The sequence below is a fragment of the Xenopus tropicalis genome, chromosome 5 (assembly GCF_000004195.4).
Source record: "Xenopus tropicalis strain Nigerian chromosome 5, UCB_Xtro_10.0, whole genome shotgun sequence".
Taxonomy (NCBI): Eukaryota; Metazoa; Chordata; class Amphibia; order Anura; family Pipidae; genus Xenopus; species Xenopus tropicalis.
The window spans coordinates 66,639,794-66,665,817 of NC_030681.2; the positions used below are offsets into that span (position 1 = coordinate 66,639,794).

General features: G+C 35.3%; 1 protein-coding gene across 2 annotated transcripts in view; it reads left to right on the forward strand.

Annotated features, from left to right (window-relative positions):
* The window catches only part of nkain2 (Sodium/potassium transporting ATPase interacting 2), a 468,016-nt gene that overhangs the window by 317,101 nt on the left and 124,891 nt on the right, over positions 1 to 26,024 (forward strand). For both annotated transcript variants that reach the window (XR_004222782.1, XM_031902662.1), the window contains exon 4: positions 24,107 to 24,307. Coding sequence is in view for 1 of the 2 variants with exons in the window: in XM_031902662.1 (XP_031758522.1) it covers positions 24,107 to 24,307 (201 nt within the window). In the remaining variant the exon portion in view is untranslated. The remainder of the gene's footprint in view (positions 1 to 24,106; positions 24,308 to 26,024) is intronic.

Here is a 26,024-nt window from a genome sequence, read left to right on the forward strand (position 1 = left end):
CAAAGCCCCTCTGTCCTCCTTCGCTAATTGCAGAGCTTTGTCAGAAGAAGCATATTGGGCTCTAGACTCCCTATCAATGCCATTGTTAACGGCTTTTTGGGACTAATCCAAGAGGTGACACCTTTAGATTATAATAGGGTGGCTCTGCAAATGGACCTGCCTTTCTACCAGTTGAAACCTCCTTCCATATGAATGTTTAATTAATTATTAAATGTTTTAAACATTTTTTTGTTATCTACTGTACCTGCAATAACATAGGTACAAGCCTCAGAGCCTAAAGGATTCATCAGGGAGAGCTATTTTTTACTGTTTTTATACTGGTACTATTGCATTGACTGTTACCGTCACCTGTTTGAATAAGTTTGTTTTTTAATTAGGTATCATATCGAACTTGTTTTATTGCAGCCAATAGTACCACAGTATTAGCAGTTAGAAGGGGCCATTCTGGAATGCATTAACAAACAGGAGCTATACCATACCCAAACCCCAATGCTATGCCTATAACCACATATCCCAAGAGTATCTTTTTACTAACAAATCATTCAGATAAGAGCATAATCAAAATTCAACAAAATAAGCACACAAATACTTACAAAACTGAACCTAATCTGAACATTGTTTATGAACACTAGTGGTGATTCACTATGAGAAGGGCAAAATGCAAAAAACAGGCACAATACATCCTTCTTTTAACTGTGCACACTGCCTCCCTATGCACTCTGTTTTAGAGTTGTCGCAAATACCATTTTATAGACTCACAATCATATAAACCATTGCAGTGAAGTTTTAGCCACAACTTTTGGACACTCAACCTATAAACTGTACTATGGCTGGGCTACATCTAGACAGAGTTGTATCTGCACTGTGATTCTGAAGCAAAGTAGTTGCTTGCCTGTAGGACATCTGCAAATCTATTTAGGCTAATAAAATTAACTAATGCAATTATATTATCTAATTGTTCAGGGGGGTATTTACTGCATTCGGAAAAAATCCCATTACAACAAAGTTATAATCAATAGAATGGTACAAAGAAATGCAAAAGCAGTACATGTATGGGATCCCTTATCCAGAAAGTTCTGAAGTACAAAAAGGCCATCTCCCATAGACTCCATTATAAGCAAATAATTCTAATTTTTAGAAATGATTTCCTTTTTCTCTGTAATTATAAAACAGAACTTTGTACTTGATCCCAACTAAGATGTAATTAATCCTTATTGGAGGCAAAACAAGCCTATTGGGTTTATTCAATATTTAAAAGATTTTTAGCAAACTTAAGTTATGGAGATCCAAATTACGGAAAGATCCCTTATCCAGAATACCCCGGGTAACAGGTCCCATACCTGTACTTGCAATAAGCATGTTCTTAAACTCCTTTTTTGCGACATATACAACTTCATTTAACTATTTTCTAGTGGAAAAAAGTAATTTCAGGATTTTATTAAGAAACAAACTATAGTGTGCAGTTGTTTGTGAAGAGAAAGAAATCCTTGCCGAACACCAGTTACAGCAATACCAAGTCAAAATATTCTTGTATCACTTAATGGAAATCCTAAAAGTTTACCATCCAAGCTGCAGGACACTTTGATTCCTGCAATTACAGACTTCTGAATATATTATTCAACACAGTCCTGAGAAGGATAATAACACCACACTTTATATTCAGGAACCTGCTGCTCCTGTCATTATTCATACCATTAGTACTGCATGCTTATGTCAAATACATTAGGTTTTCCTGCCACCAAGTGTCTCTGTACTTCACATACTGAAACTGATAAAAGATCCAATGATAAAGATAAGATAAAGCACCCAGAAATACAGGATGGCAGTGTAGCAGGTTATATTAAGGAGGAGAAGTGACTATTAATGTAAAATGGTGCAAAAGCCTACAGCAACCAATTAACAATGAGCCTAGGTCTGCATAATGCAGTTAGAATATGCAGTGACTAACACTTATGTGTATAACATGTATATAAATCCCTCAATACTATAATATGGATAGTGATAATTGATTTTTGTTAATGTATAAAATGGATAGCTTTTATTGTATTATACTGATCAGTTTTTAATATAGTTACAGCTCAAGGTGTATACTATGTTTGCTGTTGTCTTTGTTTGGTTTTGTTTACCCATAATAGAGTATCAGGGGCTGGGACGCTATGTAAAATATAATTAAAAAACATTTAAAATAGTACAAAGATAACAAATGATAACAATAATCAAATGTTTAAACTGAGAAAGTAGAGGCAGGGCACCGTGTTGTATCATCTCTTCATATAGCAACAGAACCATTTTGGAAGTGAGGAGACCAGTTGGTGTAGTTTTGAAAGTGAGGTGTTGTCTGATATGGTATTTTAGCTTCTCAACAGTTTAAGGTCTCCTTTGTCTTATTTCCTGTTTCATAATGCACCCAAGGGGATGAGTGATAGGTCTGGACTTCAGGCAGGCCAGTTCAGCACCACACTCTTCTACTACAGAGCCATGCTGTTGTAATACATGCAGAATGTGGTTTGGCATTGTCTTTTTGAAATTTTAATTTTAATTTGTCACACCACAGGGCAGTTTTTCACTTTGCCTCAGTCCATTTTACAATATAAATGAAAACCTATCAACTAGGGGCAGATTTATCAAAATGTGAGAGCTCACCAAAGAAAAATTCACCCACTTCCTATTCATTTATTCATTCCTATGGGATTTTTAGAAGCATATTTATCAAATGATAAAAACTTGTGACGTGATTTCATGTTACTAAAGTTAGATTTTTTTATGATTAATTGCAAGGTATGAATACTCTATTTAGTATAGGTATGTTTAATCTCTGTATGTTAAACCCTTGTATACATGATGTAAGCTCATATATTTCTGCACAGTAATACAATACCGTGTAACGCCCAATAATTCTTCCTAGGTAGTTTTAACGAAGCATGCACTATTTACAATACATCCATTTATAAATAACTATTGTATTTGTGAGGCTTTATTTAAAAGACCAATAAAATAGTAGCATGTGTTAGAAACTTTAAACTATGAATCTCACCTGCCTCCTCCTCATCTCTCAGACATGAATCAACATCTCTGGGTGAAAGGAAGAAATAAATCATAAGAGATTTTTATTTTTGAAAAGGGTACAGTCTAGCAAGCTGTAGACTTATTACATAGACCCATCAGTGGATTTCTTCTAATCTAATAGGTTAAGAAACACAACAGATGAAGTTTAAAAATGCTAAAAACTACAAGGAAGCAAACAAAATAAAATATATAGCATGGTATCTCAATATAAGCCATAGAAATACCCTTGGTGAATCTTAGGGGCACATTTACTAACCCACGAACGGGCCGAATGCGTCCGATTGCGTTTTTTTCGTAATGATCGATATTTTGCGATTTTTTCGGAAAATTGACGCGACTTTTTCGTTACTAATACGATTTGTGCGAAAAAACGCAAGTTTTTCGTAGCCATTCCGAAAGTTGCGCAAAATCTGGCGATTTTTTGTAGCGTTAAAACTTGCGCAAGAAGTTGCGATTTTTTCGTAGCGTTAAAACTTGCGCGAAACGTCGCACCTTTTAAGTTTTAACGCTACGAAAAAGGCGCAACTTTTCGCGCAAGTTTTAACGCTACGAAAAAATCGGCAGATTTTGCGCAACTTTCGGAATGGCTACGAAAAACTCGCGTTTTTCCGCGCAAATCGTATTGGTAACGAAAAAGTCGCGACAATTTCCGAAAAGTCGTAAAGACGCCGAAAAAAATCGCAAAAAATACGAAAAAGTCACAAAATGTTCGTTTTCAAATCGGAATTTTTCCAATTCGGTTCAGATTCGTGTCTTAGTAAATGTGCCCCTTAGACTCTAGGGACACTCTGATTATGTGTAAACATACCACCATATAGCGGTATAGTCAACAAAACCAAATGTTCCCTAATGGTCAACTGAAGTCTACCTACTCACCAGACAGATAAAGGCTTAAGGCCATTCACATGATCCGAGCATATGAGCAGCAATATATTTAACCACACACAGCCAGTTGTTAATGTTAGTCCTATAGGAGAAAAATACATATAATATAATGTGTTATATTATATTGTATATTATAACTGTATGTTATTTAATATAGAATACTTACAGAAATACAGTAAAATCTGCATGATATTTGAGAGCGACGGTTTCCACACAAAATGTGTATAGCTGATGGTGGGCTTAATGTGTGACTAGTAGAAGAGGTTCAAATTTGTTTTTATTGAGCACTAAATGGTGGTATATACACATGATCAGAGTGAGCAGATACGCCAATTCACAAGAGTGTTTATCTAGATTCCTTAACATATTATGCTATATATTTAATTTTGTGCTCATCCTTGTAGTATTTATAATTTTTAATTGAGCCCAAACAGAGAGAAGAAGGTGAAGTGAGCTGCAATCATCTTTGCACAATATCCAGAATACATAAAGTGCTGATCATACATTTATTCTTCAACAGATTAGTTTGCATGCCATAAATGCAACACACTACGGGTTCTGGGGCTATTCAGAATATAGCCAGCCTTATCATTTTCAGCATCATACTGCTAATCTGTAGGGCACAGTGCTTATACAGTAGGAATTAAACAATCAAAGTTTTCACAGATGACCTGAAGGATTTGGAAATAATAATCTGAGGAAAGCAGATATAAAATTCAGATATGGGACCTCTTACCCAGATTGCTCAGGGCCCGGGGTTTTCCAGATAAGGCATCTTTACATAGTTTGGATCTCAATGCCCTAAGTTTTCAGAAGATAATTTAAACATTTTATTAACCTAATAGGATTGTTTTGCCTCTAATTAGGATTAATTATATCCTAGTTGAGATCAAGTACAAGTATTAATACAGGAAAATGGAAATTATTTTAAACATGTGAAATGTTTAATTAAAATAGTGTCTATGGGAGATGGCTTTTCCATAATTCAGAGCTTTCTGGATAATTGATTTCCATTTAATTAATGGATAATTTGAATTCCATTTCCAGCTATACACTTTTATGGTAGACTTCAGCATTGTACCAAAATAAACATTCTGCTTTGTCATACATAATATAAATTATTTACAACTGTTCTAATGTCAATACATACATTATACTGTCTGTATCCCATCTGTAACATGGCTCATATACTGTTTTTAAATGTTATTTTTAAAAACCTGTATGTAATTGTAACACGTCTATAACTTTACTTTAATCTTATAAAAACTAAAAAAAAAACATATTTCTTATGGCACATTAACTCTTGGAATGTGTATATTTTAATTAGATCACTATAGCTTTGGGTATTATGCTTGTTAAAAATCATCCAAGCCAATCTTATAGGCATTAATAGAATCTGCCATTACAACCTCACTGCCCTCACTGTAAAGAACCACCTACGCTGCTTTAACTGTATGGAAAAGAACGGAAAGTTCTGCTCCTCAATCTAATGGAGTGGCCTTTTGATCTTATGTAAAAAAAAAACCATATCCACTGCTTGCATTCTAAAAGGAAAAGGCGTTGTGAACATTTGATTGCATGCTAACCAAAAGTAGAATATGCTATCTTTTAACCATTCAAAAAAAAGGTATCAAAGGTAACAAAAGAAAATGTCATTCTAAGCATCCTTCCAATATACATTAAAATTATATATATATATATTAAATATGTTCAGTGTTTTTAAAGGTGCAATTACATGTACAAGTAGTGATTTTTCACCAGGCATGGATTTGCTGCGAAATTCCGCATTTGGGCACTGGCAAATGTTTTTGTGCAACAGCCACAAAAATTTGTCACAAAAAAAAAATTGGCACAGTGAGGAAAAAGTATTGGTTACAAATACACTGCGGCTGCAAAAAAAATTGCGGTCACATCGCGTCAAAAAAGTTTGAGTGGTAGTTTCGCGAAAGAGAAAATGGGACAGCATTACAACATTTTTAAATTGTTTCATACATTTTTAATAGAGATTTGTTTGCTAACCCTACCATTGCCATGTTTGTATTTGTTAGAGTGAACGGATTAAATGCAAAAGTCAAAAAAGTAAAAGAGCAAAAAATGTATTCACAGAGCACAAACATTTCATCAATTTGTTTATTAAATGTTTTGCATTTCTGTGTGCTGGGATGCAAGCTTCAAAGAGCACTCTGAATAAATTACAAGTGATATTTATGAAATGTTAAAAGTCACAGGCAACCTTCTTTAATAATTGCACTGAGATTTACATATTTTCACAGAAAAGATATTTAATATGTTGTAATATGACCTCACTGTTATCTGACTAAAATGCTTAATTACTAAAGATCAGTGAACCCCTGTGCACATCTCTGGCATTTCACATTAATAAGGAGATTGCACACTGCGCATAGTGTGTGAAGGCTTGATATTTGTTACAACAAACTAAAAATTGGTCTGAAGATAATCTTCATTTTTCATTGATTTTTAAAATAATGCACTAAATTGTGGATATTTGCAGATCTGTACAAAACAATAATGGCTAAAGAATTTACCATATAAAAAAGTAATATACTGTATAACTATATACTGAAAAAGGAAACTTTCTGTAATTAGCAACACCAGACCTTAAGGGGGCCATTTACTAACCTTCGGGGAGGAAGTCCTGATTCAGATTTTCAAAGCAGCATAATACAGGGACTTGGATTTTATTACACACTAGTGATTTAATTCACAACCACTATGTGAAGTACAAAATCTGATGCCAGTCTCCGTGTTATTTTAACCATCATTTTCTCACAATTCCAGCATCATTGCTGCTATTCAAGTGTTGCATCTGCTGCAATTGCACCTGATGCCTCAAAATTACATCTTTAAGGTAGCAGTAACTCCAGGCATTCCAAGCGTTAGTAGGCACACTCATCAGAAAAGTGGGACATTTGCAGTGCTACTAAGTGCACTTTGAAGAAATAGTGTCATCTATTCTTGCACAACTGCAACTGTGGCTGATAAACAAGCTCTTAAAAATCCTTTTTTTGCAGCTCTGCACCCTCAAGCAGTAGAAACTGCAAAACAAGAGTACTGAGAGAAATTGTATAATAATTGTGTATATCATTTAGAAACACTGGGAAATATTGCTCCAGTTCAGTAAACCTGACAACCAGTCAGTAAGATATGTTTACATTTTTGTACCTGTAGTAGACTGATCAATACTAATTTCTAATTGGTTGCTGTATGTTAATACCAGGTCCAGAACTAGGGATGGGCACACTAAGGGGCCGATTTACTAATCCACGAACAGATCGAAAGCGCCCGAATTCGTTTTTTTCGTAATGATCGGTATTTTTCAATTTTTCCGTCGCCGTCGCAACTTTTTCGGAAATTGTCGCGACTTTTTCGTAGCCGTTACGACTTGTGTGAATTGTCGCAACTTTTTCGTAGCCGTCTCCAAAAAATCGGAAAGGTTTGCCCGCCGTTTACTAGCGCTCAATACGAAAAAGTCGCAACAATTCACGAAAAAGTTGCGACGGCGACGAAAAAATAGCAAAAAATACAAAAAAGTCGCAAAATGTTCGTTTCTAATCCGATTTTTTCCCATTCGGGTTTCGTGGATTAGTAAATCAGCCCCTAAGTGTACTCTTTCCACCCACCTCCTGCCCTAGCTTGCTCTGAGTTCAGAAATAGGCAAGTGGGAATGGTTCAGAGTGATCTGCAGCAGAGCATGTGGGTGGTTGAGATGCTGGCATGGAGAGTGCATTTGTGGTCAAATAGCTCTTAGCCCAGCATTAGTGATGAGCAGATCTGTCCCGGTTTAATTCAACGAAAAATTTGCGAAACTGTGAAAAAATTATTAAAACAGGAAAAATGGTGTTGTTGAGCGCAATAAATTATTTTGCCACACGTCATTATTTTCCGCCATGAATTTTTAGTGGCTGTTTTGCAAAACAATCCACCAGTGGTGAAACATGGAAACTGGCCACAAATCTGTGCCTGGTGATAAATTTCAATCATCCCTACCCAGCTCTATTTATTACACAAATACGCTGTGGAGGCCCCACTGAATGTTATTATAATTACTTCATAGAAGCCATTAGCAGAATTGCTAACATATCCTACAACATTTTGGCTCTTTGCAAAGAGTTAAATGTTCGCAGGTGCAAGCTTTTTAAATTTAATCAGTTCACCACTGATAATTGAATTTTGTTTAAATACCCTTGATTTTTCAAATTATCTGGTCACTTTAATTGAAATTAATGTCAACACAGATTGACACAGTATTTAGATTTCTAATAACTGTTCCTTTTGACTGCATTAAATAACTAATTTGTTCCAAAGTGACAGGGAATGTACTCCAGCATAACTCTGCTTCCGTAGTGTATGCATTTGTTACATTTTGTTGCAGGTACATTACAGATATGCATTAGTTCCAATATAGTCTTGTCTTAAATTAATTTGAAGAGAAATTTGAACAGAAGGGCATAAAATGTCCATTTTGATTAACTAGTATTAATTTTTATCTTAAATTGTAAGTTAGTCATCATTATTTCCATCATGATCATCATTTATTTATATTAAATAATACTATAAAAAACAGGGGTAGATTTTAACAGTAGGAGAAAAGGACCTTACAATCCACAAGGCATGGTGAACAAATGGTTTTCTAGGGAGTGCATTTGGGTTGCAGAAAAACAATAAAGTCAGTCTTGGTGAGTTAAATTTTTAGGTGTAGTGAAATACAGAAGGACATGACAGATAGACTATCTGTGATTTGTGAATAGTACAAAATGAGACAGGCAGTAAACATGTATAACTCAATAGGATAACTATGGAATTAAAATGTAAAAATTTTTTCTAATTCACTGAGAAATGTTAAGTCATAAAGAAGTGAATTACACTAGGAAATACGTTATGTTCAGTAATTTTGATGAAATATGAATTGAAGTGGGCTAAGTGTGGGGTTGTGAGTGAGATAATAAATTCTTATATTTTTAAAATGTATGTGCTTTAAATTGATGATCTAGGGATTTCTAAACTTGTCCTAGACCTACTTCCATACGCCTCCTGTCATTTAAATGCAAGCTCCACTTTAATATGCTGTAAGCATATAAGAAATAAGCTTGATGGCTATGAATGTATGTGTTAAACATTTGGATATGGTTCTCTGCTGTGGATATGTACTAAACTTATCCTGGTCTGCAAGGGGTCACTGCCATAATGACTATTGGTAGTCGCTGTATATACAGTAGAGTTTCAAAAAAATATATACCAGCTCTTTATACAGTATCATACTTGTATATACACAATGATGTATTTGTATAGCTGTAAATACAGTAGCCAGTAGGCATATAAATGTGATTGTGTATATTTTGTGATACATTTAACAAGTAAAAAGAAACAGCAAATGGCACTCAGAGCTGCAAAAAGGGAATAAACCCTTAAAAAGTTTATTGCGGTGATGCATCGTTTCGGGGCAAAGTGACCCCTTTTTCAAGCATGAAAAGGGGTCACTTTGCCCCGAAACGTTGCATCACCGCAATAAACTTTTTAAGGGTTTATTCCCTTTTTGCAGCTCTGAGTGCCATTTGCTGTTTCTTTCTACTATTGGTTTTTGGGTGGGTGCTTATCCCCCCAGCAGTGAGCACCGGGCAAAAAGTATTCTGGAGTGCTAGGGTGTGCGGAAGAGGTCTCTCTTGTGCACATTTAACAAGTAACTCATTCACACATCACTATTCCTCTCTTCCTTTTTTGTGACATTTTTAACAGTTTGGGCATCAGATCTGTTATTCGGATGCATGCATGCAAGCTGATTGCCATGGCAACAGATTAGCTTAATTTTCGGTTCTGTATTTAGACATACTGTACAAATATACCATATATTTTATATTATTCTGTGTATATATACCATTGTAAAAAGTGCAGTGGCAACAATTGTCTACATTTCATTCTTAGAAGCTTAACTAGGACATTACTTTAGCATAGGTCTTAAGGTTATATTGTAACAAAAAGAAAGATTTTAACAAATTGTCAAGCAAAAGTGTTTCCTTCAGTTCAGATTACTAAAAAAGACTGCTTTTAAGTCGGCCTGATTGTAAGTGGCTTTGCAAAGTCTTTTATGTCTGTCATTGTAATGTCATTTTTGTGTGTATGTGAGCCATTTGCATGGCTTGCAGAACTAGATAATTTAAAGGCAAATGGAACGTGCAGTTCTATCTTTTATAGCTAATGCATGATAAGCAATATATATATATAGTGATGCACCGAATCCTGGATTCGGTTCGGGATTTGGGTCGAATCCAGCCTTTTTTTGGAGGATTCCGTTTCGGCAGAATCAACGGTCCCGGCCGAACCAAATCTTAATTATAATTAGCATGTATTAGTTAGCATTCGGAAGGGTAGGGGGAAACAATTTTGTAGCATATGCTAATTAGGATTCGGTTCACTATTCAGCAGAATCCATCGGGGTGGGTTCCAGGGTTCGATCGAACCCAAAAAAGTGGGTTCGGTGCATCCCTAATATATATATGTCATCCCATTATATACTAAGCTAAATGAACGTCAAAAATAACCTTCTATTCATTTTCACACAAAGCTGAAATACAGAGGACTGATGGTTACAGTGCTGCCAACTGCTATTTTGTTACTTTTTCATTTAAACCTTCCAAAGTCCATTAAAAGGGGGTGAAAATGTCAAACAGTATTTAATCAAAAGAAGGAGGTCATCTGGCAAGATCCAGAAGTGCAAAATGTTTAAAAACCTACATAAATATTTTGCATTTGTATTAAAAAGGGTCACTTAAAGCCACTACTGGCATTTATACAAACCCCTTAGCCAACCTACATACAATACAACACAATAAGGGTGAGGGCAAGGGCAAGGTTGTATAGAAGGTTTTATATTTAGAATATTCTCTACCAACCATGAATGTATTTTTTCCCAGTTTATTAAAACATTCAAATTTTTAGCCTCGTTGAAAATGAATGGAACAATGTGATTCTCACTTACGTTCTTATGCACTTGAGTTTTTTTCAGTAAAAAATGATGTACTGCTTGAGGAAAAAAAGTAACTTGCATTTTGCTGGATTATTTTTTTCATGCTCATGTTTTTTAACTCAAATTTTAATAAATAAAGGGCCTTATTTAAGATTTGATAGACTCATTGAAAATAATGGACAGAATGTGATTTTTTTATGTTTTTATGTGATCAGGTTTTCAAGATTTGAGTCTTTTAATAAATAAGCACACATTCGAGGTTTACAAGCTTTTTCAATGAGAAAACAAAACAAATTGAAAATTCATATTTAGATTTATTGATAATTCCGCCTCTGTGTTCAGCTGAACTGAAAGTTCAAGTCACGTGAGTTTAAAACTGGGACAACCCAATGCAACATATACAGTATTTGTAGAGCTGATGCTATTTCTGCTTCTTATTTTTAAAAAAGCAAATACATATATTTTTGTCAGTATTTTATATATATATATATATATATATATATATATATATAGTCAAATGAAAAGCAATGGCATGTTGAAAATTTGTTTTATCATTCTGAATTCTTTTAGAATCAGATAAATATCCACGTTGCAGTGGTTTTAGTTTTTCAGGTAATCACTGCACTATTCATACAGTATATGTCTTTAAACAGTATGTGAAAAATACTGATACAAATTATGAGGCACACAAGAATAAGCATCTTGGGGTTTTATAAAATCTCTCTTGAGGGTTTTAAGGTAATTATCTGTTTATCTGGCTTATTTAAATGTGTTAAGTGGTTATTTTTGTGAGCGAGCCCTTAGTATTTGTGGAGATCAGAGACATTTTTCTGCTTGGTTAGTATTACTTTCAGACACAGGGTTGCTTATCCTTGCCATTAATAATCAATAAAGCATGAAAATGTGCAGAAGCTATCCTTTCAATACAGATGCAGTGTCACTTTAGTTTTTTGCTGCCTGTATATAGAGTATTGTAGTCAAAACAAACCAACCATTTGATTGGTTAATTTTAACTTTTAACCTTTTTACATTTTTTAATAGGTTCAACAATACCATAAATCATTCTAACATATTGTCTTTAATCATTAATAATATTGCAGTTGGAAAGCTAGTGTATTTTGTTACAATTTAGGCAGCTGAAGCAGAATTTATTTGAAAGTCTCACCACTAAATTTAAGGTAAAAGGCTAAAAATGTTTGTTTTACTTGCAAGGCTTAAGGGCAGATTTATAAAAATGTCGGGGAAAAAATCATTATTTCCTAGTATTTTTTTCCTGATGAAAATATATAAAAAAAATTGTAAGTTTCAGAACTTTCCAATGGGGAAAATTTACCAAAGGTTGAATTGCTCTTATAGGTATAGTTTAGTATATAAAGTTTTATCATCTCAGCCAAAAACTTAAAAGTCTGCTTCAACTAGGTGAAAAGAAAATATTTACATTTAGGAAATTTATGGGAAAGTCATGCAACTTTTTTACTTCTAGAAAATAATGATAAATATGGGGACATTTCCTGAAAATTGATATTTTTCAAGGGTGATAAAATGTGGGTAATAAAAGTTTTTAATTTCGACATTTGATAAATCATCACATTAGGAATAAGGCTAGGTACATTGTAATGGTCTGACAAACTATTTTTCCCCCCATGGGTTATAAAATGTGCAAAGAAAGGAAATCTGTCCCTTAGTTATATTTGCAATAATTGCAAAATCTCTGTTTGAGTGCAGTGCAGAACTAACTCCTTCCTTGGTGCTGAAAAGCAGTCTTTTCTACAAGAGCAGGAGAGTTATGGTCTATTACCCAACCCTGGTTTATAATAAAGAGAATACCCAAATTATTTACCAGTGCTAGTAAAGGACATTGAGGAGTTAAAAGGGTACTAATTCTCACCCCTGCTCAGCTGCATTGAGCACTTATACCCCTTAAGAAAATAATGTTTTTGACTTCTCTATGCAGTAAAATGCATTCAGACAAATAATTAATCTTATTTAATAAATGTGTCAATTTGTTAAAAACTTCCCTGATTATAAGAACATTTTCCTGAAATGATGTTTATGCTAATATAAATAATTTGTATTTATTTTTTTATTCCCAAGCTTAGTACTAAGAAACATACAATAGACCCAAGTGTCAAATCTATATTATAGCTGCTCATAACATAAAGTACTGTCAGTATATACACAATATATTAAATCGGAAGCACTTTTACAGAGACATAAAACTTGTGACATATAATGCAGTCTATCTAGAAATATGATCAGTTTGGCTATCAGCTGCTGCAGAAATACTTTATATTCATGGTATTTCCTTGCTCCAGGCATTCCTTTTGCCCAACTGTTATCAGAAGTGACAAAGGAAAAATACTTTCTTAAACAGATTCTAGTGATGTGGCCTATTATTATCTGGTGTGAACATTCTTATATGCCTTCATGAGATCATGCATAATATCAAAAGACTTTTAATGAAAAGTTTTTTTATGAGCTTAACATTCCTGATGATTAAAAAGCAGGTTTGGTGTCAATGGTGTAAATAGATATTTGGAACAGACTGAGGGTCCAGCTGTCAAGTTTATAGAAATTTCAATGCTAAAATATCATCCTCCGTAAAAACTAATCTTGATGGCAGTTATCCTTTTGTTAAATATTGGAAGCAATGTCACCTTTTCTGAGATCTCAGAAATACTTATAATTACCAGTTTGTAATCTGGATCTTTCCTTGTTACATTTAAGTTACTGCAAAACAGCAATATACCTTTCATATATGTTTCAGAGAAATAAATGTCATTTAATCATTTGTTAAATAGAGATTTAAAAAAAAAAAAAAACTGTTTGAAGGTTGACAACCATTACCATATGATTTACAACAAGACACTCAAAAACTGTGTTTTGTTATTATATCCAAAACAAGTGACCAAAAGGAATATATTAAAATGGTACCCTTGTACAGTAAAATAGGAAATTAAAGATTGGTAATTATTTTACTATTGAATAACTGTTTTAATTCACTAGTAGAAGTGCCCAAAGTCACTTGTATGAAACACCGTGCTCTGTTTCTGGCCCTGTTTAAATGCATAATTAACTGTTTTTCAAAGAAGATTTCAAATCTCATATTAAATCTCCCGTGAAAGCAACAATGAGCAATATTTTCCCAAAAATATCCATAGGATAATTATAGTTTTCTTATTTTCCTCATACTTTTGGGCCAGTCCAAAGTTACTGCATGAGAAAAATTAAAAGATATTGTAAATGTGGACTAATATATCCTGCACTAATAATTATTACTAATAATCACACTGATTATTCTATGGGGCAGATTCATCAAAGTATGAGTTCGAAGTCTGAAATGGGTAAATTTCGGATTAGATACGATAATTTTTTATGATCGAAAATGTCACGAAAACGCTTATGAAAAAATCGCAGTAGTCACAGTAATATCGTATAGTCACAAAATTTTCTGATCTGAAAGATCGTAAATGGCGGGAAACCCTTTCTGACTTTGATCCTTCTGTGCATGTTTTTTGAAGCCTCCCATACGACTCAATGGCACTCTGCAGCTCCAACCTGGCCCAAGGAAAGTCAGAATACCGAAGCTTTAATGAATCCGAAACTTTCGTACTCAGTGCAACAAATAAGATTTTTTCGCACAAATGGTCACGTTAATTGTCGCAAAGTACGAAAAAGTTGCGCAAATTAAGGAAAAAGTCACAAAAATATGCACAGTGAGAAAACTTTTGGAAACAATCGTACTTTGATAAATGACAACATTCTAGTCTCTGGAAACCTGTTATCCAGAAAGCTCTGAATTACAGGAAAGAGTCAATTGTTAGCAATTTTTAAAAATGATTTATTTTTCTCTGTAGTAGTGATGGGCAAAATTTTTCGCCAGGCATAGATTTGCAGTTAGTTTCTGTCTTTTGCCATTGGTGGATTTTTTCATGAAACGGGCAGAAAAATTCACCACACAACAAAAAAAAGGTGGACGTGTCAAAAAAAGATGCACGTCAAAAAATCTTGTTGCAACAAATTTTTTTTTATGCGCAACATTTTCCACGGCGTGCAAATTTTTCCAAAGTTCTGCAAATTTTTTGCTGAAAAGGGACAGATTCACTCATCACTAACTTTACCCTTTTTCCAACCCACCTTAACTATTTAGCTATGTATCTTTTTCAAAGTGTACTAGTTCTCCGAGATATGAAGGGCACCTTCTTACAGCTGCAGTTTTCTGATCTCTCTTCACATGTGTTCAGAACAGTCCAGCATTTTGTCTTTAACCATTTCTGGGTGTTTTTTTTAAAGTTTGAATTAGGTTACTGTCCTGCTGAAGGACCCATAATCTAATAAGACTGGTACATTTAATGTGCACAATTGCAAATTCTTATTCACAGTGCAAAAGCTTTTTAAGTATGGAATATTCGCAAATTGTGAATATTTATGCGCAAACTCTGCATCCAAGTTACGCCACAACTTTGGGGATGGAAAAAATATTTGCAAAGTGAAAATTGGCGCTATATTAGTGCACAATAAACACACACAGAGGGCATGCTGATGCAAACCACAATCTCATTTGCATATTTTTGTGCACAATTTGCATTTTACTGCGATTCTCAAAAAAAAAAGGACATACGGTCACAGCAGTGCAAAATGTAAGCATTTAGGGGAAACCACGTGCTAAACAACCATTTGCGACCCCCCCCCCCACCCACTGTGTTTAATATTGTACTCAAAAGATCTCATAATGTTAAAATGTCATCTCATCTGTCTTTCTCCCAGAAGGATATCAGCTTTAGTATGTGTTTTGAAAAATGCTAGTCTGGCTTTCTTATAGTTCTGTGTTGGCAGTGGGGGTATTCTTTGGTCTCTTACCATAAAGAACCCCCTTTCAGTGAGTTTGCAGATTGAATCTGTCTAGCACTTGTTTTACAGCCATTTGCACAATGCTTCTTTGCAATTCTGACTGCATGATTGACTATTCTGTTTGGAGATATACATAGTTCTCAAAGTTTTCTGTCTCACCTCCACAGACAGTTTTCTGCTCTTCTTTCTTTTCTCCATGTGCAGTGCAGTTTGATGCACAGAGACAGTTTAAACTTTGAATGTGTTCTTCTTGCAAGCACCTGCAAGATGAATTTACTTGCATGTTAAACAAGAATCACCTGCTTGAAATCTAAATATATTTTAAAATGTTCTAAAACATGCTGTTAATTGTCATATACATTTTAGGAATTGTGTAAGATTTAGTCATTTTTTTAAAAGAATCTTTTGTGTTATTCCACTGCAAAGCTTACCAAAATAGCATACCTGAACAAGTCACTTCATGGAAGCACCAGGAACTATAGTAAAAACCATAGCAATGATTGGCACCATCTTAGTACATGTACATTGTGTGTAATACTGTTGGCATCAATTTGATTGCATTATTTTGGTACACCATAGATGTGTGTAACCCTATTGACACAATCTGTTCCATCTTGGTACTCCCACACCATGTATAGTCCCATTGGCGAGATAAGTGGCACCATATTGATACATTTGTTGATACTTAAAAATGTGTTGGTACCATCTTGTTTTATTCATCGGGGCTTTTCAAAATCACAATTCAGCTTTTGTAAAGCATCTTTAGTAAAGTAAACAAAAACATTTGTCCCATAGAAAACTTGTGCTGACCAAATGAATCATCCACTATTGCTGCATGAGAATGTAATCTTGTATCTTCTAACCTTAGAGCAAAACAGGTACTTCCTAAGTGGGCTCAGTTTATTCTCTCTCCTCCTGCCACTTCCTAAGGAAGGGGCTTAGTGTACGTACCCCCAGGTGGCTCCTAGACAGCCTTTAAGCACCTAAGGGCTTGGTTATTCTTCTGCACTTGCTTCCTCTGGAAGGATAGGAAAAGACCTGTAATTAATTAATAATGGTACCTGTCCTGTCCTAAAAAGGAACCATAGAAACATAATGCTTTGTGCTTTCTATAAGACATAATGGCAAGTGGACTTCCTGGTTGTTTGAAAGAGAGCAGAAACAAATAGACTGTAAATAGTAGCTGAAGTCAAAATAATTTAGGATAGCATTTCTGTAAGCAGCATTCATCTGTAAGCAGCATTCAAATGCTCATGCATTTTCATTTTACATATATGTATAATTTATAAATGGTCTTTTAAAATATTTATTCCCTTTCAGAATTTAACCCTTTTACTGCCAGCCGTTTTGGTCAAAGCAGAACTTGTATTGCCAGACAGTATTTGAACATTTTGCACTGTTTCACTTTAGGGGCCTTTCCTCGGGGGGACTTTTAGTTTACCCAGGAAAACAATATATCGTTTTTTTCAACCTAAGCTTTCAAAATATGGTAGAATTTTTGTGTAATTCCAATTCTGTAACAAGATATAGGCTTCTAAATGTCTAAAAATGAAAAAAAAATCAAATTTTCCATAGGAACACCTAAGGTCTACTGAACAGTTTGATGTCCAATATGCATAGATATGCCAAAGTCTGTGGTATTTACTGAACCCAAAATGAAAATAGCGCATAAGGATTTCTCGCCTGCAAGCTCAGCTTTTGCATACAGAGCCCCCTGTCAGTGTATTATGTGCTTCCCCTAACTATGCAGAGACCCCCAGAAAACCATATATTTTTGGAAAGTACACATTCTGACAAATCCAACATGGGTAAAGAGTCCTTTCTACACCAAAGTACCAATCTGCAAAGCTTTCCTAAAGTTATTGGTTTTTATGACATTTCAGAAAATCGCCTAAAAATGTTGCAATTTGCCGCATTTATCTCACACAATTTCTGGCGTACAAATACAAGTCACCCCAAATAGGAACACCTAAGGTTTACTGAATAGTTTGATGTCCAATATGCATAGATATACCAAAGTCTGCGGTATGTACTGACCCCAAAATGAAAATAACGAATAAGGATTTCTCGCCTGCCAACTCAGCTTTTGCCCACAGAGACCCCTGACAGCGTATTATGTGCCGTAACCCCCCTAATCCCCGTAAATATACAGAGACCCCCAGAAAACCATATATTTTTGGAAAGTACACATTCTGATGAATTCAAAATAGGTAAAGTTATTTTTGTACACCAAAGTTACACATGGCAAAATTATGCTAAAAACAGATTAGGAACACTTATACAGGGATAAAAATGCGATAAAACCACAAAAATTGTGCAAATCAGTGAAACAGCAAAATAATTCACACGACAGTGTACGTTGTAATTAGTGGTCAGAATACCTGATCCAATAGTCACGCTGTCAAAATAAAAAGTTTTTAGGTAAAAGAAACTAAAAACAAAGTGAAAAAACAAAATGAAAAAAAACAAAAACAAAGTGTTTGTGTATACATGTGTGTACATGTGTAAAAGTTGTGTGACAGTGTATAAGTGTGTATATGAGTGTATAAGTGTATATAAGTGTGAAAAATGAAAAAGAAAAACCAAAAAAAAACGACTAAATTGTGTGCTGTAAGTGTGTGTAAATGTATGTAAGTGTGTATAAATGTATGTAAGTGTGTGTGTAAGTGTGTAAGTGCAAAAAAAAAAACACCTTACCTGTCCTGAAGCACCAATCGCTTGACTCTGTCCTCCAGGCTGCAGGATCTCAGTGGGCGGCGGCATTGGGGGGAAGCAGGAAGCAGCAGACGCGATGCAATCGCGTCTGCTGCTTCTAGGATGCCGCCACTGCAGAGAGAATCCTTCATCTGTTGACGACGTATGGGACATGTCGTTGGCAGTTAAGCCCTTTTTCTGCCACAACGTATCCCATACATTGTTGGCAGTAAAAAAGTTAGACTATTTGAAAAGTCATGTGTTCTATTAAGTTAGCTCAGTTGAAGGGGACTAATGTAAGTGTAAACTGTTATTAGTTCTGATCAGACAACTAAAAGTAAGAAAATAAATTAAATATATGATTGGTTGCTATATAGATCAATACATGGATGCAATTTAGCACCTATGTGAGACCATTGTCTGGAATTTGTATTGCTCCTTAAAGTAGTGTATTGCCTGCTTTCCTAAAATCCTTGAAAGAAAATAATACAAAAATTATAACAAATTATATTTTCCTAGCATTTTTCTTAAATTCAGTAATTAAAGACAGACATAAAATACTGGCCTGAATTTATTAAAGATCATACACCAAAGGGTGCTATTTTGCATATTTCTTACTTTTAAAAATACCTGCATTTGCAGATATAGTTCTTTACCTCCTTTAGTTACACTGTTATGTTAACATTTTTACTATGTTTTCTTTTTTTGCTAGCTATGCTAAATCTGGTTTAAGTTATTTTCTTTTTATACTTGTAGCAATAGGTTATACAGTGCATACCTTCATCTTAAATGTGCATTGTTCCATGCATAATATGGAGTTTGGATGGGGTAGGAAGATGTTATTTATTCTCTGTGTTTGTTTACATTTATAACGCTTATCTAGCCATTTGATTTGTTGTGGCAACTTAGTTGGTTACCATAGCTCATATGTCCATGTTTTTTAAGGTTGTTACTGTTTTTATCTTTTATTTAATAATTATTAAGCATACCTTTTGCAGTAAATGATGAATGTTTAATTTTAATTTCCTGATTATCACTGAAACCATGGTAATTATGATTTTAAAAAGCAGATCATTTTTAGAAGTGCTATTTGAGGCTCCTGTTGTATGCCCCGTTAAATTTCTTTTTGCATGAAGAAGAAAAACTTTCCCAGCATTTTTATGGTGTCTTGCTACTACATGAGTATCATTGTTACTGTCTTAGATCGAAATATAGCTATTAAAATGGATATTAGTTTTGAAATGGCCTTTAAAATTACAAAACCATGAACAGTGCTGTATTTAGGCCACCCTAGGCACCAGACCTAAATACACCCCTAGAGTGCAAAAGTGGCATCACATGCAGCTTTACTTTTGACGTGACACGCACCATGTTGCACACCCTACCCCCTCACCCACCCCCCCCCCCCCAGCCAGGGCTGGGACATTTTCTTTTAAAAAAAACTATTAAAATTACTGAATGAAATTATCACCCCTCTAATCTGCACTCTCCATAACATTCTAAAAGCAGATAAATAAATCCCAATATAAGGATGACCCATTTCTGTCTCATTCCTTAAGTTATTATTTAATTTTACTTTCATGTATCAGTTTAAGCATTTTAGCTTGGTTTGGAAATTTCTTTGAAAATATGAATATATGTGTTTATTCATTGGGTTTTTTTCAGTGATGCTTTGTGCAGTTTATCTTCCTTTAATCTGTGCAGCACAAAAACTGCTTTTAAATTGGATCATTTGCATTGCAATATATTTATCAAAGGACAATATATATATGTCAAAGGACACAGCTATGTCAATAAAAACCCAGCGCAGGGAAGGGGACTCCGTTCAGTCATATGCAGGGCTATCTTTGCAGGTTTACAAAGATAAGCAATGCACCAGCCATTGAAGGATTGCACTTTTTTCCAGCATGAGTGACAAAACTGACACATTCTTTAATGAAGAGGGACCATGTTTGAATGAAACATAACCTTCATTGTCATTTTGTAAGGGACTTTAAATTAATGCATAACACTTATCTATCTAATATGATGCTACAAGGTATGGGTTCTAGACAACTGTCCCATGTACTCAAATAACTGACATATTGCAATTATCTTGCCAAAATATTCATTTGGTCATCACTACCTACTACCCTACTCCTCAACAACTTAAAAGTCTTCAGAAGAATATTTTACAACCAATGAAAATATTTTTAAACACTTTTTAAGACAAGATTAGTCCAATTATACTGTGAAGACAAAGATTTCTTTGTGTTGGGGAGCCAATGATACAGTACATGAGCAGACATTGTGAAGAGTTGCCTGGGGTACTTTAAAGAGAGGCAGGGACGGATTTCTCTTCTGGGCCCCCCCAGGCCGCCCCTGTTGGTGCCCCCCCATGCGCATGCGCAAACGCTCGCCCCCGGTGCGCATGCGCGAAAGCAGCCGCGAATGCGCATGCGCTGTTTAAACTCCCATACGGAGCAGTGGGGAGAGGTCCCGACTGCTCCGTATGGGAGCCAAACTTAAAAATTTTCTTGTGGCGGGGCGGCATGCCGCCCCTAAGCTTCTGCCGCCCTAGGCCCGGGCCTTTGTGGCCTCTCCACAAATCCGGGCCTGAAGAGAGGGTCAAGTGACAGTGCTTGTTGCTGTAGTATATGTATTTATATTGCAGTAGCAGGACAATGTCACAAGTTGGAAAGAATTTGGGGGAGATGGGACCCTTGGGACAAAAGCTGAGATAATGATAGATACCCTCTAGTGTAAGGACAGGCATATAGGAGAGAGAAAACAAAGCTGTTTCATTACCCTGTTTGTTAAGGGTATTAATTGTATGAAAAGAGAAAACTGAAATCTACTAAATGAATCCCATGCTATTAAGCTAATTTTGCTGCAATAGCAATTGTCTCTCCTTGGTACTATTTGGTCATGTTTTTCAGATAAATATTATTTTTATTAAATGTATTTATAAAATAGCATTTTTACTATGGGGGTTCATTTGTTACTCTCATATTTAATTAGATCCTGGTTGTCAAGGGTCATACTAAAAAAACTAAAATGTAAAATGTATCTCACAATGTCACTTCCCCCATGGACATAATGCCCATGACATATTAATGCCAAGAAGGAATTAATATGTCACCACTATTCTATTGCTCTAAGGCGCAAGACCAAAGTGTTGCAGTATACTTAATTAAATCTGTCATATCATGCAAGCCTAAGGGGCACATTTACTTACCCACGAACGGGCCAAATGCGTCCGATTGTGTTTTTTTCGTAATGATCGGTATTTTGCGATTTTTTCCGGAAATTATAGCGAGTTCTTCATTACCAATACGATTTGCGCGAAAAAACGCGAGTTTTTCGTAGCCATTCCGAAAGTTGCGCAAAATCTGGCGATTTTTTCGTAGCGTTAAAACTTGCGCGAAAAGTCGCGCCTTTTTCGTAGAGTTAAAACTTAAAAGGCACGATGTTTCGCGCAAGTTTTAACTCTACGAAAAAATTGCGACTTTTCGTGCAAGTTTTAACGCTACGAAAAAATCGCCAGATTTTGCGCAACTTTCGGAATGGCTACGAAAAACTTGCGTTTTTTCGCACAAGTCGTTATGGCTACGAAAAACTCGCGTTTTTTCGCGCAAATCGTATTGGTAGCGAAAAAGTCGCGTTAATTTCCGAAAAGTCGTAAAGGCGCCGAAAAAATCGCAAAAAATACGAAAAAGTCGCAAAATGTTCGTTTTCCAATCGGAATTTTTCAAATTCAGATTCGAATTTGTGTCTTAGTAAATCAGCCCCTAAGAGTCTAAGATTTGAAAATTCCATTAGCTAAATGGGAGGTTGTTTTAGATCAGATGAAAAAAAAAAACAATAAATATTCGAAAATAAAAGGGGCATTTACTTAATACACCACAGTTGTGGGGCTACAGGTTTCTCAACAGTCAGTTGCTCTGAAAATCCCATTTACCTTCCAAATACTTTTTCAGTTGTTTTTTTTTTTCAACAGAAATAAAGACTATGTACAATGTTTATATTTTTTTACCATCTTCATTTTGCCATTTCATTTTGGCATCTTGGTAATCCAGGTCTGAACTCTTATTTAATACATTTCACTGCAGCATCTATGGCATGATAGTAACTATTGTATTATAACAGCTGCCTTTAATGAAACTCTGGTATTATATAGGAAGCGCATCTGGATCCTTCACTCTCTAACTTTTAAAGAGTGTCTTTTAGTGATTAGTGTCTTTTAGCTTCTGTTTCTGATAGAAAACATAAACCAACAAATGACACGTAAACAAGCCTTAACAGTACAATTTTGTTTTTGAGACACATCAGTGCCACTTGAATGTGATTCCAAAAAGATTTTTAGAACAGCAGGTAAAGAAGCTGAAGAGATGTACACTGAGTAATTTATTGTAATCCACACAGTTAAATGACTATATTAAAATATAGCTTAAAAACTAAACAATAATCTCATATTTGTACATAATCCTTGGAATGATTACTGTTCTAAATTAAGTTTCAACAAGTTTGACATGTTCAAATAAAAAATATATAAAAATTATATATTTGTGTAATAGATTCTACTTACAAGCATAAATGTTCGGGGCAGTGAGGTTAGATCTGTCAAGGGACGTAACATTTAGTTCCACAAATTCAGAGTTACCTAGTAAAGCCATCTGCAAGCAATTAGAGTTCTCTCTAGATGACATCCCTGGAGAAATTAGTTCAAGTCTACTGCCAGAAAGTGCCTTTAGGATAATGGCCTCACAGATAATTACTGGAATAAACTTGCACTATGTACACTGAAAACAAAGAGAGCAAAAGCCAGTGGAAACAGAGCCTGCCTCTGTTGGGTCTCAGAAAAGTATTTTGCCATAACTTCCTTTATTAATCATTTTTGTCTGTATGACTGCTATGCTCTACAAAAGACAATGGGAGAACAGAAATGTCCTCCAAGCCCCTGGACAACACATTTTAGGATATAATACAATAGCCCAGAGAAGGACATCTCCACTGTCTTTTGAGAACAGGCTTGTAAGAGAGCCTTCCCTATAAAAGGTTCCCAGTGCTGTGAATTACCTCTTATGTTTTGACTTTAGCTCTTAGGATTCTAGACAATGATACGAATGATATAATGATGCAAATTCTAGTTTGTTATTCTCTGTAGCCCTTCAATAATAGAAACATTTTTTCGACAAATGTATAGATCTAATTTTCTAGATTTGCATAATACATTGTTCTGTAAATACTTTTACTGTCATGTACAGTTTACAAGCATAAGTAGCTTAATTAGAAAATGCACTGATTAGAAATCTTTTTCCCTCTAGTCTACAGCTTATTAGTCACTCAGACGTTAATGGATGGGTTTGTCAGTGGCACATCTCAAGCATATGCACGCTAGATAGCTGAAGAATAGAGAGTCAATTGCCAAAACAAACAAATAGTATCAGTTTTATTTTAAATGTCTCCAGCAGTTTATCTTAAGTAGGGTAACTGGGATCAGCAGTTTAGTGATATCTGGTTGCTGAAGTATGTCTGTAGCTATTTGCTATACTGTAGCATTCTAAAATAATAGTTAAAATAATGCTTATGCAATAAGACTTCATTATGCAGAATTCTATTAACTTTTTGTTTGTTTTGTTTTATTAGGAGAGAGACCTTATCATGACATTTAATATTTCAATGCATCGATCCTGGTGGATGGAAAATGGACCAGGTTGTATGGTTACAGCAGTAACTCCTGCTCCAGACTGGGCACCAGAGGACCATCGGTATATTAGCATCTCTGACTGTTTTCTAGAGTACCAGTATATAGAAGTGGCACATAGCTCTCTCCAGATCTTTTTTGCAGTAAGTGAAAGTCCATTATTCCTATTGTTTTTTTTCAAGGTGGACAGGTTATAGCTCAGCTTGTATTGTGCTTTTATTGTGGGCTGGTATGGGGTAGTTGACCTAGCTTTATTTGAAATCAGCTGTTACTGATCTTTGCCAATCTTATATTAATAATTTGGTAATTTAGGCAGTTATGTAATAAAATGCACTAAGTTTGCCCAGGAGCAGTAACCCATAGCAGCCAATCAGCAGGTAGAATTTACTGGTCACCTGTTTAAAAGCAAACATCTTATTAGTTGCTATGGGTTACCGCTATTGAGCAAATTTAGTGCATTTTATTACATATGGGGGTTTGAGATTAGAGATTTTTACAGATTACAGCACTGCCTTTACATGTCACTCAATATGATCAGTCATGTCTTGCTGCTGGATAAACTCCCTGTGTAATTAATCCTAGAGATCAGATTTATCAAAATTTGAAATTAGAGCTCACCATGGCAAATTTCACTATTAATTTCTGTGGGATTTTTAGTGGCATGTTTATCAAATGTAAAACCCTAACTTTCATTCATTAATAAGTACACCTCTAAATATCCCATAAAAATCTGCTCTTCTATAACACCACCCTCTGCCAAGCTAAACAAACCTACTTCACTGCACTCAATAATTCCCTCTCTAAAAAACCTGCACAACTCTTCTCTACCTTTAACTCTCTGCTGTCCCCTTCTCCGCCCCCTCCGTGTCACTGCTCAAACCATTGCAGAGCACTTTAAAAATAAAATTGACACCATTCATAGTGATATTGCACAACTTTATCCCCATAACCATTCACCTCCCTCCCTACATGCTACCCAGTCTCTTCTTGGCTCCTTCTCCCCAGTGACAGAAGAGGAAGACTCTCTCTGGCTTTCTCTCACCTTACTACCTGCCCACTTGATCCCATTCCTACCAAACATTTACGTGATGCCAACCCCTGTCTTATCAAAGCCTTAACTCATCTATTCAATCTCTCGCTCTCTACTGGAATCGTTCCCTCCCAACTGAAGCATGCACTTGTAACCCCATTCTGAAAAAACCCTCCCTTGATTCCTCCAATCCCAGTAACCTCCGACCTATCTCTCTGCTCCTATTCATCTCCAAACTGCTCGAACGCCTAGGGGCTGATTTACTTACCCACGAACGGGTCGAAATGAGTCCGATTGCGTTTTTTTCGTAATGATCGATATTTTGCGATTTTTTCGTATGTTTTGCGATTTTTTCGGATTCTTTACGAATTTTTCGTTACCAATACGATTTTTGCGTAAAAACGCGAGTTTTTCGTAGCCATTACGAAAGTTGCGTAAAATCTGGCGATTTTTCGTAGCGTTAAAACTTGCGCAAAAAGTTGCGCTTTTTTCGTAGCGTTAAAACTTACGCGAAACTTTGCACCTTTTAAGTTTTAACGCTACGAAAAATGCGCAACTTTTCGCGTAAGTTTTAACGCTACGAAAAATGCGCAACTTTTTACGCAACTTTCGTAATGGATACGAAAAACTCGCGTTTTTACGCAAAAATCGTATTGGTAACGAAAAATTCGTAAAGAATCCGAAAAAATCGCAAAACATATGAAAAAGTCGCAAAATGTTCGTTTTCAAGTCGGAACGTTTCCAATTCGGGTCGGATTCGTGGGTTAGTAAATCAGCCCCCTAGTGTACAACCGACTGACACTATTCCTCTCTGACAATAACCTCCTGGA